This window comes from Mirounga angustirostris, unplaced genomic scaffold (assembly GCF_029215605.1).
Source record: "Mirounga angustirostris isolate CCGP_5_RB_7025 unplaced genomic scaffold, mMirAng1.0.hap1 SCAF_3, whole genome shotgun sequence".
NCBI classification, from domain to species: Eukaryota; Metazoa; Chordata; class Mammalia; order Carnivora; family Phocidae; genus Mirounga; species Mirounga angustirostris.
In genome coordinates this window covers 32,866,409-32,882,345 of record NW_026991711.1, presented here as the reverse complement: position 1 = coordinate 32,882,345, position 15,937 = coordinate 32,866,409, and the positions used below count along the sequence as shown (strand labels likewise).

The 15,937-nt window shown below is 38.9% G+C and overlaps 1 protein-coding gene across 6 annotated transcripts in view; it reads right to left on the bottom strand.

Moving 5' to 3' along the window:
- Positions 1-15,937, bottom strand: part of KLF12 (KLF transcription factor 12) — a 522,975-nt gene that overhangs the window by 118,829 nt on the left and 388,209 nt on the right. For all 6 annotated transcript variants that reach the window (XR_010409973.1, XM_064585999.1, XM_064586001.1 and 3 more), the window contains one exon: positions 155-312. Coding sequence is in view for 5 of the 6 variants with exons in the window: in XM_064585999.1 (XP_064442069.1) it covers positions 155-312 (158 nt within the window). In the remaining variant the exon portion in view is untranslated. The remainder of the gene's footprint in view (positions 1-154; positions 313-15,937) is intronic.

The following is a 15,937-nucleotide window of genomic DNA, read 5'->3' as shown; positions in this document are numbered from 1 at the left end:
GACAGGGAGTAAACTTCAGATGGCTGTATAATGAGCAAGTATAAAACACCATTCCAGTGCACTCAGGACCCCGGAGTTAAGCAGTGGCCCCTTTGGGACCTTCACTGAACCTCCCCCCTCCCCACCCCAAGTGAGAAGCCCTGGGACACTGTACCTGTATGTGTCCTTCGGTGAGCCTTCAGGTGAGAACTTTTTGTGTATACTTTGTTGCATCCCTCAAAATCACATCTGTGGATACGCCGTTTTCTGGAGTCTGGGGATTCAGACCGTCTCTGGCGCCTTGTGCTCTCAATACTAAACGGTGAAATTGAGCTGGAAAAAAAAAAAGTGGAGTTAAACAGTGAGCATCACAGCGCTCTGTTTTGGTTCTAGGGCCACGAGACCTCAGACTCAGAGGCTGTCGCTTCCTAGAGACTCAAGGCCCCATGGCCACATTTCCCACCATCACTTTCCCGGACACACTTTATTTCTTAATCTCGAAGGCAGGCAGCTTGGCCTCTTTGTGGTAAAACACTCCCCCAGAGAGAAAGACATGCTTAAAACAACAAGACAGAAACAAAAACTAAATAAAATCAGTGGTAGGTGAGTAGATCCTCCTCATCGAAAGAAATAATCTGGAACCCTTCTGAATGACACAGAGATTATTTTTGGAAGCTCTGCTAGAGACAGACAAAATGAATGCATTTAATAAGTAACACGGGGGTCTGAACTGCACGTGACAGCATATAAAATCGAGTAAAATCACAAGGTATATTTCAAAACAAGTGAGGTCAGGCTGAAAGAAATGATATCAGTACATCAATAACATGACTCATGACAAGCTATTTCTGTTCGGTAAAATGCACCTGACATTTAACTTTTCCAGTTGGTGGGTTTTCGTGGTGAGAAATCAAGTACATTGTATTTAAAGATTAGCTGTACCACCATTATGAGAAAAAGTTTTAACTATGAAATTTGGCCCTGACTTGCTCGTTGTTTAATCCCAATGCCACAGTAGAAAAACAGGATTAGTTTGTAACGTCAGGTAATTGATTAACATGTACTTCTTCAAACCTTAATCTCTTTTGATTGAGGTAGAAATGAAGAACATGACTAATCGTTTTCAGTTACCCATGAAGTTCTTTACTATTATAACAAATACAACGCAAAAGGAATCATCCATATTTCTACTGTAAAGAATTTACCACTGTTTATATGGACATATTTTCTTCCAGCTTCTTCATGTTTTGATGCTTTTCAAAAATATTTTTTATTAGTAAATTACCTCTTTTTGTTAAAAAAACTGAATGACTCTGAGCAAGAGTTCTTTGAAGAAAGTGGCATTTAAGCTTCACTTAAGCAGATTACAGGTAAAGGTAAAAGCCCGCCCTTGTCTTCCTTCCTCTTCCTCCCAGGGAAAACCTGTCGGCGGTTTTCTTTAAATTCTTCCAATTCTTTCAAATTATCCTTACCTACACATACCCACAGTCATAGAAACTCATAATACTGTTTTGTTCTTTAAGAGACATATAAATATCATCATATCGTTCACATCATTTTGCAAATTGCTCTACACTTGCCTTTTGCTTACTCAACATTAAGCATGTGAGATTATCCGTGTTGATGTCAACACTGTTGTTTATTTACTTGAAGTGCTATATCCACAACTCATCCATTCTAAGATGATTTTTTTCATATTTTGATGTCTCTAAAATGTAAGATACTTCTTACAACTGAAGGCTTGTCATAGTTTAACTGGCATAAATTTTTTCTGTATTAGTAGTACGTCCAGTAATAGTGCATTTTACAGTATGTGATGTTTTAACTTAGATCAGGGGTTGGTAAACTTTTTCTGTAAATGGCTAAATAGCCAATATTTTGTTTTGACTTTGAGAGTCATGCAGTCTATGTTGTAACAAATCAACTCTGCCCTTGTAGCATGAAAGTAGCTACAGACAATATGTAAACAAGGGAGTATGGCTAATGTTCTAATAAAACCTTATTCACAAAACAGTGGGTTGTTTTGGGGGCCAGTGGTTGATGCACGACTTAGATGAAACATGGTAGTAGTCCAGTGAATATTCATGCCAGAGTTTTAAAGTCTATTTCCTAAGCGATCAACATTTAGATGATTTCTAATACTTCACTATAACATCGCTCCAGTAAACTTTTTTTCCTTAATGTTTCCTTCTACATATGTGCCTTTTAAGTTTTCAGTGTATCTTCTCACTTGTACAAATAACAGATTCAGCAGCCAAAGCTTTCTATTATTAGCTAAGACGAAATATAAGTGGTGTTTATCTACTTGTGCCTTTGAAGAGTTTTATGCAAGATCTTTATTAGTAGAATGAAAGAAAATATGGGATGGCTAAGCCACTTTTTCCAGCTTCCTATGAATCAATGTGGATTTGTGGTTTTCCACGTAACTGACTCAGTTGCGGCGACTGGAGCCTATTGTGAAAAAGTCAAAATAGTGCTGGCCTATTGGCTTTGGTCATTCTTGCCAAGGTATGCTCTAGCATAGGGTGGGTTTCTTGTGAACCAAACTGTACGCGTGTGATGAGAGGCCAACAGTAATTCATTTCTTGAATATCTAGTCATGAAAATAAATATGGATCTTGGCACTTGGGGACCTCAAAAATAGAGGTTTCTGTGTCGTGATATGTTTGACAGCTTTTAACTCAAGAGAAAATGATATGGTATGTTTCCTTCAAATTATAACTTAAAGTCTATAATCAGAACGGTTTGTGTTATACAGTACTTTCTATGCACTAATAAGTGTAAATGTAACTACGCATAATCACACACATACATTGTGTTGCCTGCAGTTTATTTTAGCTATTTATCTTGCTGTGTATGTGTATATACAGAGAAAAGTAAAAAATAAATCTGAACTTAAAACCAAGTAACTACTAAGCAGGTCTTTAAGGGACCAATGAAGTGATGCTGCGCTACAGTCCAACAACCATGGAACCATTTGGCAGGTGGTTAAGGAAGGCAAAGGCCACAGAATGGCATGATATTACTTCACCGAGACTCCTGAATTTACACCAAAAAAAGACATGTTAGGTGCACGGCCTTCATGCTACAAAACTTCACACATTGATTTCCTTCATTTTAAAGTAAAATATTTTAGGACATTATGAAGAACCACCCCCTAAAGGTATCTATGCAATAAAAATTAAAAAAAAAAATTTAAAAAGGTATGTACAATGAATAGCTGTGCCCAGCAGAGCTAGCTTGGAAATGATATCCAACGGGTAAAATTTTTCCCTAGCTCCCCTTTTAAAATGGCAGAGGCATCCTCAGAAGATGCTGAAGAAACTTTGGCGAGGCTATGCCTTTCCGAACCACTTATTTGTTCTCTTTGTGGAAAGGTAAGAAGAAGTGCACTGAGGTAGACAGGGAGCAAAAGAGCAAAAGAACTCAAAGAACACAGAAAGAGGAGAACACACTCCAACTCCATGCGGGACTGCTGCTATGCTGGGGTCCACGCGTGAACCCACAGATGGCAGGCACTAGACGGGGAAGACAACCAAAGGTCGGGGTTTGGTCAACCCAAGGCCATGGCAGGAAATGTGACAAGTTATCTCTAGAGCCTAGAACACTGTGGGCCTTCAAGAAACGTTTGCCAAACTGAATGAATGAATGGATGAATGAATGAATGAACAGATGAGTGTAATGTCAAATTATTGTAAATTGTAAATGGTAATTGTAAATATGTAAAATTATTCCTAATTTTAACTTAATATAATCAATCAATCAATCAATCCTCCACTGGTTAATTAGTCCTTACCAGGATTCTTTTACTGCAAGTCTTCAGACAATGGTCACTCAATTCTTCACTCTTACTCTCATTTCCCTAAGCTTCATACTTGAAATACTATATACAAAGTGGCTACTGAATATCAGAGAGTCTGGGTAACCATTAAAACCACGAGTACGTAAGTGTCTCCGTTCTTTGCCCTAAATTCAAGAGGGCAGCATTCTAAAGCACTGCTTACAATTAAAATTCTCCGTGGAAGGCCACTGAGATCCCTCTGAATGTGTACAGGATACGGCGAATGAATAAACATCTCCCCTTTGGTCCCAGCAAGCATTTGTTGAGCAGGGCATGGTGAACAGTGATCTTACTCTCAGCAGTCTCCTCCTGTCCTGTTCCGCTCCAGGGCTCCCACGTGTGGGCGTCTGGTAACAGAACCACTAGCGCTCCTCTTCGGGTACTTCCATTCTGCCCTGTGCTTTCTGAGCAAGGCCCCCTTGTTCAGAAGGACCTTCAGGTATCCCCAGACACATGCAAGCTGGTTCTGTGTTTCAAAAGCCGGTCTTGTTCTGAAGGTGGAAATGCCACGGACGCCTGCGTCGGATTCTTCCGATAATCCTTCGTAATGAGCTGGTACGATGAATATGGCAGAGGCCTAACGGTTGCCAGTGTGTCCCCAGAGAACGTACCAAAGGGCATCTGCACAGCTCAGAAGAACAATGACTACAGGCCCACTCCCTTCCCCAGAAGGTTAGAGCATTTGGAGGAGGGAATGAGCGCCGGAGGGGGCCTCACAGGCACTACGTTGTAACAATCAGATCTAGAGAGAACAAATGAGCGAATCACGACTTCAGTTGCACAACAGTCCCACTTGGAATGGCAAGTTAAATCAGAATTAAACCCAGAGAGGCTCGAGAAGTCACATCCAGGAACAGCTCTATTTAAATAGAAGGCACCGCATGGCTGCCGTGAAAGAAATTAAGGTTAACTGTAATCAGCAGGTAATAGAAGACCATTTGTCACGTGTGACCTTAGTGTGATGAGATGCCCTTCACTGAAATTGAAGTTTCTATAGGTGTTTAATAAAAAAAAAAAAAAGCCAGGACATTCTTCTAAGGCTGAAAAGAGAAAGAGAGGACACGCATATCCCAAATTTTAAAACAGGAACAGAGAACAATGGAAGAGAAGGTGCTTGAGCGCGTTCACACATTCAATCTCAACAGACCTCTAGGGAGCAGGCTGTGGATAACACGACAGCTGACATTTACAGAAGGCTGACCATGTGCCAGGCTCCGCTCTAAATGCTTTAAGCTTCAAAGCAACTCTGTGAGATCAGTATGATTAGTGTCCCTCACTTAGAGATGGGGAAACGGAGGCACAGAAGTTAAGGCCAGGATTCAAACCCAAGTGGCTGACTCTAGGACCCAATCTTAGTTCTTACTTTCTATGGACTCAGATACGGCTAAGAGCAACCAGCATAGGATAAAACAGGACAATGCAACAACATAATCTGTATCATTTAAAGTTTCCCCCTCGTCCAATCATAGAAAAAAAAAATAGCACATAAAAGCATTCTTTCATGGAGTCTGCTATAATAAGGCGTATGCTTTTCTCTTGAGAACTTTTTTTTTTAAAGATTTTACAGGGGGAGTGGGAGAGGGAGAAGCAGGCTTCCCACTGAGCAGGGAGCCCGATGCGGGGCTCGATCCCAGGACCCTGGGACCATGACCTGAGCCGAAGGCAGTCACTTAATGACTGAGCCACCCAGGCACCCCTCTCTTGTGAATTTTAAGGCAAACTGCTTTATAAATACTGCCAGTTGAGGTATTCAGTATAATTACTATTAATCTACCTAAGAAAACACTTTCCTAAGTTGTCGTGAAAAAAATATTTATTGCCAGGGAAAAGTTTTTAGAAGGCTGAGTCTGGCAGTGGTATGCGATTAGGTCTCCCTTCACCGCGGCCACAGAACTAGCTCCTTACCTACCATTCCAGTTTATTCACCATGGCACCGAAAATGATTTTCAGTGGGCTGTGTTGACAGAGTTACCTTAAGGGAAGGGGGAACATTCAGTTTTAAATATATACTTTGTACTGTTCTCGGAAGTTTATTTTCAAATTATTTTGGATAGGGCAGTACGTATTACTTACTGGAATTGTGAATTAGTTTCTGCCACAGAATACAGGTAAGAACGAACCACTTCCTTGTTAGTAAATCAAACACCATGTTGGAAATGAAATATCAAGGCCAGAAGCCAAAAAAGAAGTTGGTGAGACTTTCAGTTAAGCAGGCATTACATAAATCTTGGTCCCAGAGCTTCTGTTCACTTGGACAAGCCCCCCACATTTGCACTTTTTTCTTTTTTTTTGCAGGCTTTTTCTCAGCCAGTAGATGGCTCTCAGAAGCCGCAATCTTTGTATTTATCTTGCCGTATGATAACAGATTCTGTCTAGCTGCTATCAAACCCCATCAATGTCTTTCCTAGGATATTAATTGGGGAAAAGGTGCTATTTAGATACACCGCCTATCTAATCCCCAGAAGCTGCGTCCCAAGGCAGATTCACCAGCGGGAAGTTTCTCTTTCCCTGCCGCCTATGGTTTCCTATGGAAAACTACTTTTGGTAACAGATTGAAATTGTAAGATTAGCAGTTGTCAACCTTTCCAGAAGCTGTGACTAAGGCATTATACTACTTCACTTCAAATCTGGATTCAATAAAAATAAGTCCATTTTCACAAAATGTGTAAATCAAGAGTAATACATTTGCTAAAATAGGTCAGCAAGCTCAATCTTAAGCATATATTCAACTAGATTTTGGCACTTTCTTTTTTTCACACGAACAGACTATGTCCAAAGTGTAGTTCTGATTATTGTTTTATGTTAATAAAGAAAAGCTCCTACTAGTTACAGATAATAGGTTTCTGAATGAGCTGTTTTGGGGTGGGTCTGTGGCTGGATAGTATATCACGGTTTTTACTTAAATACAGCAGCGGCTACCAAGTGTTGTTCTTCATCACTTGCTAGACCACTAAAATACTCAAAACTGCTGCAGGCTTATCTTTCTGCTCTTTTTTTGATTCACCATATTTTAGCAAGTAAGTTCAGAAGCTGCAAAACAAAAAGCTTAAAGATAAAACAGGAAAAAAATGAACCATTAATGGCATTAGGGGTGATTGGTTTTATTGTCAAACTTATGATGAATTTAGATTACAAGCTGACAGGGGCTTGTTTGTTAACAAAAGAGATCCATTTTCGATATACGGTATCTATTCAAAATAGTTACTTTGGGGGAACACCATATGCCTTGCAAAGACTTTACCCCATAAAATCAATTCATAATATAGGTTGAAACAAGTGTGGATTTCTGCATTACGCTGGACACTGAATAGAAGACACATAACAGTACTGAAATATTCAGATGAACCTGTCACAGAATTTCTTCAGAAAACATCAGGGTTTAAATTATGTTTTATGCCAGGTGTTGTAGCTGGATGGATCATTTGAACCTTAAATTTACTAGGTTATTATTTTAATCTCAATTTTTAAAAAATTTTTATTTTAGTTCAATTAATTAACACACGATGTGTTTTTTGTTTTAGAGGCACAGGTCTGTGATTCATCAGTCTTATATAATATGCGCAGTGCTCATTACATCGTACATGGCCTCCTTAATGTCCATCACCCAGCTACCCCCTCCCTCCACCCTCCTCCCCTCCAGCAGCATTTTAATCTGAATTTAAGACAGGCCCTGTCCTCAGTTTGAGGACTCAAAGAATACGTATACTCAAGAATACAGATACAATCTTAGGCATGCCCCTCTTGGAGCAGGTGTATCAACAGATGCTTGAAAGGGTGAAGGGTAAGAAAGGAAGGAAGGAGTTTGGGGAACACAGTCAACCCTGTGAGGACTTTACTTAAGTGCAGACACTGGAGTCTCACCATAACACTGCCCTAGGGCAGAATTTTACATAAAGAAGTTAGTTTTTCTCTATCAGAAGGATCTTATTATAAAGAAGTTAGTCTTTCTCTATCAGAAGGACGCAGATTCACCAACAAGATAGTCCTATGGATGTACCCCAGGCAAGGGCAGTAGTATATAAAACTCTGTTTTATTTTTTTAATTTTTTAAAGATTTTTATTTATTTGAGAGAGAGCGAGCAGGCAAGCATGAGGGGGGGGTGTGATGAGGGGAGAGGTGGAGGGAGAAGCAGACTCCCTGCTGATCAGGGAGCCCAACACAGGGCTCCATCCCGGGACCCTGAGATCGTGACCTGAGCCGAAGGCAGATGCTTAATTGACTGAGCCACCCAGGTACCCCGAAAACTCTGTTTTTATATCTAAAATGTTTCAAATATACAGTTCTAGTGAGATATTATAATGCAACCATAAATAAACTTTTGAAGTGACCACCAAAACAGGCCTCCATCTGTTTTATGTTGATCATTAACCAGGTCTATGTTACAGTAGAGATTTCTTTTATTAACACTGAAATGGTATCAGTTAACTATCTGGTACTTAAGCTTACATAAATTATTGAAACAGTTTTCTTGCTCTTATGGGGATATGTAAATAACAAGACCAAGCAGATTTCACTGGTAATGTTGCACTTGAGTTTTTGTTGGCCAAAAGGGCTGTCTGGTGCCACAAACAGACATTTCTCCTAACATCAAAATAGCACGTGTTTGAATTTTGGAGAAAAACAAAAATCTTCCCATTTAATGAAGCAATATTTTACCTCTTTTTTATTTCCTTTCTGGAAAGCTTTACTTAATCTTCAAATACTCCACCAAATTAACATTGAAAAGATAAGAAAGTATATTAATGTGACCCACATTCATATTTGGAAGATGAGGAAACAGGCTCAGCAAGTTGATGAATTATCACACCACAGCCACACAGCTAAAGACTGGCAGAGCTGGAACCAGATGCCCAGCTTCCTGACCTCTCGAGCAAGGATTTTTCTACTCTCCAGCGCGGTTGTAGAAAGATCTGTGTCATAATTTTTACTTAGAATGAAGGAAAATCTGCTTGGCAACACCGATATTCTTTTTTTCCCTTATCAAATAGACTCAAATCCCCACCCTATTTACTTTTGTGCTTTGGCCGCCAGGAAACTCAGCCACAACAGCCTAGGATTTGGTGTGTTTATTTTCTACCTTAATTGTACAACTCCCAACCCTGAACTATATAGTTTAAATTTTATATAGTAACTTTTAAATGTATGTCTCACAAATTTCTTTCTGCACTAGGTGGACTATTTATGTTAAACAAGGAAAACAAAAGAGCAGCATGGACTTAAAAACAGAGAAAAACATGTGAAATTTGAAGAGGGTTTTAATATGCAGACCCCTAAATTAAAGTTTTGTGATCAATAAGCTCACATTATTATCTTTAAGAAAAAGCGAAAACAAGAATCCTAGTTTTTGTTGCTACTCCTACAGAAAAAGCATATACCATAATCGGAAAATCTAGGTATGAATTATAACTTGTACTTTGTTAGCGATGCTTTTTTAGACATTTAATCTCTTTGATTTTCAGATTCCCATATTTCAAATGTGGAGCTGTTAGAACGATTTCGCCGAGAGTCATGTAAACCTGACTCAATGTTCAATATATCTTCAACACTTAACCTTGGGCTCCTTCCTCTTCCTTTTTTGGTTAATAACTTTAAGATATACTTCACGTATGATAAAATTCAACCTATAAAGTGTACAGTTCAGTAGCATTCATTATATTCACAATGTTATGGAACCACCACCTCTGTCTAGTTCCAGAATATTCTCATTACCCAAAAGGAAACACCATACTCATGAGCAATCATTCCACTTTCCCCCACCTCTAGTCCCTGGTGACTACTAATCTACTTTCATCTCTACAGATTTGCCTATTCTGCACATTTAGTAGGAAGAGAATCATACAGTATGTGGCTTTTGTGTCTGGCTTCTGTCCTAAATTTACCATAAAGTTTTCAAGGTTCACCCATATGGTAACATACATCAATACTTCATTCCTTTTCATAGCTGAATAATATTCCATTGTAGAGATATAACACACTTTCTATTAGTTGATGAGCTTTTCAGCTATTATGAATAGCGCTACTAGGAACATCTGAACATTGGTACAAGTTCTTGTGTGAATGTGTTTTAGATTCTCTTGGGTATGTATCCAGGTTATATGTGCTAGATTACATGGTAGTTCTACGTTTAATATTTTGAGAAATTTTCAACCTGTTTTTCAAAGTGACTACACCATTTAGTAATTTCACCAGCACCGGAAGTTGTACTATCTCCTCATCCTCACCAAACATTGTATCTGTCTTCTTCATTTTAGTCATCCCAGTGTGTGTATCTCATTGTGGTCTAGCTTTGCAATTTCCCTAATGACTAAGAAGTTGAGTGTCTTTTCAGGTGTTCATAGACCACTTGTCGATCTTCTTCGGAGAAATGTCTTTTCAAATACTTTGCCTATTTTAAAGTTGTGTTGTCTTTTTATTGTTGAGTTGTAAGATTTCTATTTATTCTAGAATACAAGTGTCCTATCAAATATATGATTTGTAAATATTTTCTCCCAAATCTGTGGACTGTTTTTTCACCTTCTTGATTATGTCCTTAAGGCACAAAAGTTTAAATTTTGATTAAGTCCAATTTAATATTTCTTTAGCCATTGTATGTGTTTGCTGTTATATCTAAGAAGGCTTTAACTAACTTAAGGTCTCAAATATTTACTCATGTTTTCTTCTAAGAGCTTTATAGATTTAGCTCTTATATTTAGATCTATGATCCATTTTGAGCTAATTGTTGTGTATGGAGTCTAATTTCATTCTCTTGCATGTGGATGTACAGTTGCCCCAACATTATTTGTTGAAAAGATTTTTCTTTCTTCATTGGATTGTCTTGGCACCCTTGTGAAAATCAACTGACCATAAATGTAAAGGTTTATTTCTGAATTCTTACTTCCATTCCATTGATTTATATGTGTACAGTTTAATCCTAGTACCACACTATCTAGGTTTTATAGCTTTGAGGTAAATTTTGAAATTGGACATGGTTAGTCTTCCAAAGTTGTTCTTTTTTTTCAAGACTGATTTTCCAAGATTATTTTCATACAAATTTTAAGACCAGTTTGTCGATTTCTGCAAAAGAAAATGCAGTTGGAATTTGGGTAGACATTTCATTGAATTTACCATTTTGTGCAATGCTGCCATCTTACCAACATTAAGTCTTTCAATCCATGAAATGGGACATCTTTCTATTTAAGGTTTGATTTTTTAAAAATGATGCTTCATAGTTTTCAGTGTTACAAGATGTTCAGCGTTGAAGACACTCCCTTCTAGTCCTAATTTGCTGTGTGTTTTTACCATGAAAAGATGTTGGATTTGTCAAGTACTTTTTCAGTATCTATTGAGATAATCATGTGGTCTTATCTTTTAGCCTATTAATATCATGTATAACATTGATTGATATTCCTGTGTCAAAGCAGCCTCATTCCTGGGTTAAATCTCACTTGGTCATGGTATATAATTATTTTTATATATGTTGCTAGATTTGGTTTGTTTATATTTTGTTGTGGGCTCTTTTTTTTTTTTTTAAAGCTTTTATTTATTTATTTGTCAGAGAGAGAGGGAGAGCACAAGCTCTCTATTAGTTGATGAGCTTTTCAGCTATTATGAATAGCGCTATTCATTCAGAGGGGGGCGGCGGCAGGCAGAGAGAGAAGCTGGCTCTCCCCGCTGAGCAAGGAGCCCGATGCGGGACTCGATCCCAGGACCCTGGGAACATGACCTGAGCTGAAGGCAGATGCTTAATTGACTGAACAACTCAGGCGTCCTGTTGTTGTGGGCTCTTGAGTCGATATTCATAAGGCATTTTGTTGTGTAGTTCTCTTATGATGTCTTTATCTGGTTTGGGTATCAGGGTAATGTTGGCCTCATCAAAGAAGTTGGGAAGTGTTCTGTGCTCCTTCTTGACTTGGGTTTCATGATACCATGTTTACACCAAGAACCATTCCTTACTATGTTGACTGTTCCTATTTGCTAATACTTACCCTTTCTTGGCAGCTTCAGTTCTGCTCTTAGCCTGCTTCTATGGAGCTGATGTTTCTGACATATCTATGCTATTGGCCCTACTCTCACCTAGACCTTCTCATATGCCACTAAAGTCTTGGGGCAATACTGTCCACTAAATGCACAATCCTGGCCTATCCCTATTCACCTAAGAAGAAAGGTTAGATAAAAACTTTGAGAGCTTTAAAGCATCATGCAAGTATTACGTTCCCAATTTCACTCTTCTCCATTTTTGGTAAAACATTATCTATAGTTCCCAGGATCAGAGTATTGTTAGGTATTACTGGTAGTCTCTTAGATAAACAGTGTATGGCACTGTCTTAGTAAACTTACTGTGTACTGTAAAATATTGCAGGTGGCATGATAATGGCTTATATATTACCATACGTAAACCTAGAAGATCATCACAAAAAATTACATAAAGGACCTCACTGATAGGAGGAATTCTTAATCTCAGGAAACAAACTGAGGGTTGCTGGAGTGGGGGGTGGGGTGGGAGGGATGGGGTGACTGGGTGATAGACACTGGGGAGGGTATGTGCTCTGGTAAGCGCTGTGAATTGTACAAGACTGTTGAATCACAGATCTGTACCTCTGAAACAAATAATGCAATATATGTTAAGAAAAAAAAAAAAAGAAGAAGAAGAAGATAGCAGGAGGGGGAAGAATGAAGGGGGGGAAATCAGAGGGGGAGACGACCATGAGAGACGATGGACTCTGAAAAACAAACTGAGGGTTCTAGAGGGGAGGGGGGTGGGAGGATGGGTTAGCCTGGTGATGGGTATTAAAGAGGGCACTTTCTGCATGGAGTACTGGGTGTTATGCACAAACAATGAATCATGGAACACTACATCAAAAACTAATGATGTAATGCATGGTGATTAACATAACAATAAAAAATTTTTTTAAAAATTACATAAAGGTAGGCAGGATACATAATGTTATTGGCAGTCCTGGAGTTGACAGATAGCTGAGAAAAGTGGCTTAGGATGGTTAAATGCCTGGGAAATAATAAGAGTTTTAGTCTACACTTCTTCCTGCATCACATCTTCTCTCTAGAAAGATGAAGAACCTTTAATACGTCAAGATGGCAATACTCAATCTCTTGCACATATGTACTGATGATTAAATATCATTTGCACTGTTGGTATTTTTTTACTAGGCTTTTTCCTACTGAGAAAATCAGTAAGATGAGAGAGCTTAAATTAGTAATAGTCAGCTGTATAGGTATTTTTCATCTTAACAACGTTGATTCAATAAAATAAAACAACAGGGGTGTCTGGCTGGCTCAGTTGGAAGAGCATGCGACTCTTGATCTCAGGGTTGTGAGTTCAAGCCCCATGTTGGGTGTAGAGGCTACTTAAATAAATAAAACTTAAAAAATTAAAAAAAAATAAAACAACAAATATTTTCTGTGAGTTCACCATAGCAAAGCAAGTGGGCATCAAAGGCATCCTTCAAGAGTTTTATAATCTGGTGAGGTGTAGGACTTGGATATTTATCTACCTCAAGTAGATGAAAAAGACTCAAACCTTTGCCAGTTTGAGGACCTGTGGAAGTCTAGCTCCCACTCTGTAAAGATGTATGTGGATTTCTGGGAGGTTTATATTTTCTGGACCACCTTCCTCTCTAGCATTAATCTTGATGCTAGAAACAGTACATTCTTCAGTTTTCACATCAAGAACAACCATATAAACTCATCTGAGTGTTTAGAAACCCTTTTCACTATAGATGTTGAGAGGCTCCTGGAGCTTTGGCTCTCTGTTCCTAGTGTTCTCTGCATTTGTAAAAATGCCTTTGGCTACCTCTGTGCCGCTCACTGGTCCCATCCAGCCTCAAGCAATCCTTCATCATCTCGCTGGCCCTCTCTCCTTCCTCTTTTCTCTGGTTGCTGCTCCCACCCCCAACTCGTCTCTATTCAAGAGAAAAACAACACATTCCTTCCCTTTGTGCAGGCAGAGCAGCTTTCTCCCACGGAAAGCCTTGAGGCTACTGTTATATGGGAGGCTGTGGTTGGGAGGTGGGAGCGGGGTTTAGCTTGCAGTCCACCTCCAAGCATTTCTAAGGACACGTTTTCTACACCAAGAGTTTTTTTCTGGAGGAACTTGGTGCCAGCTCTTAAGATAATAAACATTTCTCCAACTTATTATGTATGCAAATCATAATTCCACAAGCCATAAAAATGGTATGTGATACAGAGAGGAATAATAACGTACAATGGGATTAAAGGGAGAGAGTGCTTAATTCTGGTTGAGATCAGGACAAGCTTAATGTAGGATACCAACAAGTGGGTCTTGAATACTGACAAGCAGCAATGTAAGTGGTAAAGAGAAAGCAGAAGAGAAGAGGACAATGGGCCAGGTACCATAGACTTTGTTCCTTTATAGAGAATTGTACTTTCTTTTTTTTCTATTTTTTAAAAAATATTTTATGTATTTATTTGACAGAGCGAGAGAGGGAACACAAGCAGGGGAAGTGGGAGAGGGAGAAGCAGGCTTCCCGATGAGCAAAGAGTCCAGTGCGGGGCTCATGACCTGAGCTTAACGACTGAGCCACCCAGGTGCCCCTATAGAGAACTGTACTTTAGAAGTCCTAGAAAAATCAGGATTTTTTTTTTTTAGGAGGAAAATTCTGGCTTATTAGGATTTATTGGTGGGGAAGTGATTAAAAGTCAAGGCCCTTATCAAATAGAGAACATTTATTACCATGACCCAAGAAGTAGATTCTCCCTGAACCAAACTAGTGTCTTTAAATCTCAATCAGAGAGGACCAACTCCAAGGCATTTCAGAAGTAGATCTGTCAGTTCTTGGTGATTGGTTAGATAATAGCAGATAAGGGAGAGGAAGGAATGAAAGGTGATCAGGATAACCACGATGTCATCAGCCAGCCTAGAGTCTACAGGAAGAGTGGCAAGATAGGAAAGGCTAATGATTAAAATTAATCTACATATAAACCATAGATTTACATTTAAAAGACAATAAGAGCGGCATTTTCTTTTCATTTGCTAGGCAAGTCATAATTTAACAGGGTTGTAGAAACTAGGTAATAAAGAAGTATTTTCAGGGATAACTTGAATGGATTTCATAAAAGAAAGCTTATAAAACAAATTTAATGTTTTTTTGTTTTGTTTTGTTTTTGTTTTTTTTTTTTAAAGATTTTATTTATTTATTCATGAGAGATAGAGAGGCAGAGGCAGAGGGAGAAGCAGGCTCCCCGCGGAGCAGGGAGCCCGATGCGGGACTCGATCCCAGGACCCTGGGATCGTGACCTGAGCTGAAGGCAGACGCTTAACCGACTGAGCCACCCAGGCGTCCCAAAACAAATTTAATGTTAATGGAATTTCATTAAGTGCTGTCCAATCTGTAAGTCTAAAGGCCAGGTACTTTGTAGAGAAAATTAGACTAAAAAATGCACAGTTTTTATTTATTCAGTTAATTAACATTCATTAAATTTGTTTGGGGATATTACTAAGTTTATAGTTGGCAGTTTACATACTTGATGACCTAGGTGATTGCTTTTCTGATTGGTTTTAATTATAGGAGTTTGTTTTTCAGGACCTCAAAGAGATCCACTTAAGTAGAGAGGAGGACAAGGATGAAAGAAACACGTTTGGAAGCTCTTGCTATCGCCTGAGGCAGCTTGCTGAGTGTTTTACATATTAGAATAGCTTGGAAAGTGGATGGACTGAAAGACACGAGTTCAGAACTGCCAGGGTAAGAATCTTGCTGATGAATTTTTAGCTGTGTCTTAGAAAAACTTATTAGCTTTCCTAAATGTTGGCTTCTTTTTCTATAAAACAGTCAGACCTAACTTGCAGGGTTGTAAGAAGGATTGGGGTTATAAAAATAAAACACTGTATAAACAGGTGGATATTCAGGAAGCCACTGAAGTTACTGTTGTTTAACTTTGTGCTGACCTCAATTATAACCCCATTTTACAGAAGAGGAATCTGGGAGTCAGTCACCTTAAGTGACTCACCTGAGAGCACAGGGAGAGGTGGATGCTGCCTTTTTTTTAGTAATTGTTCTCCCAACCACCTAAAAGCACTGCCTGGCAGAGGAGGTGCTCCACAGAAATTTGCTGAATATTCATAAAAAGTATCTCACATCTATGTTCCTCCCCTTCTCTTGGCC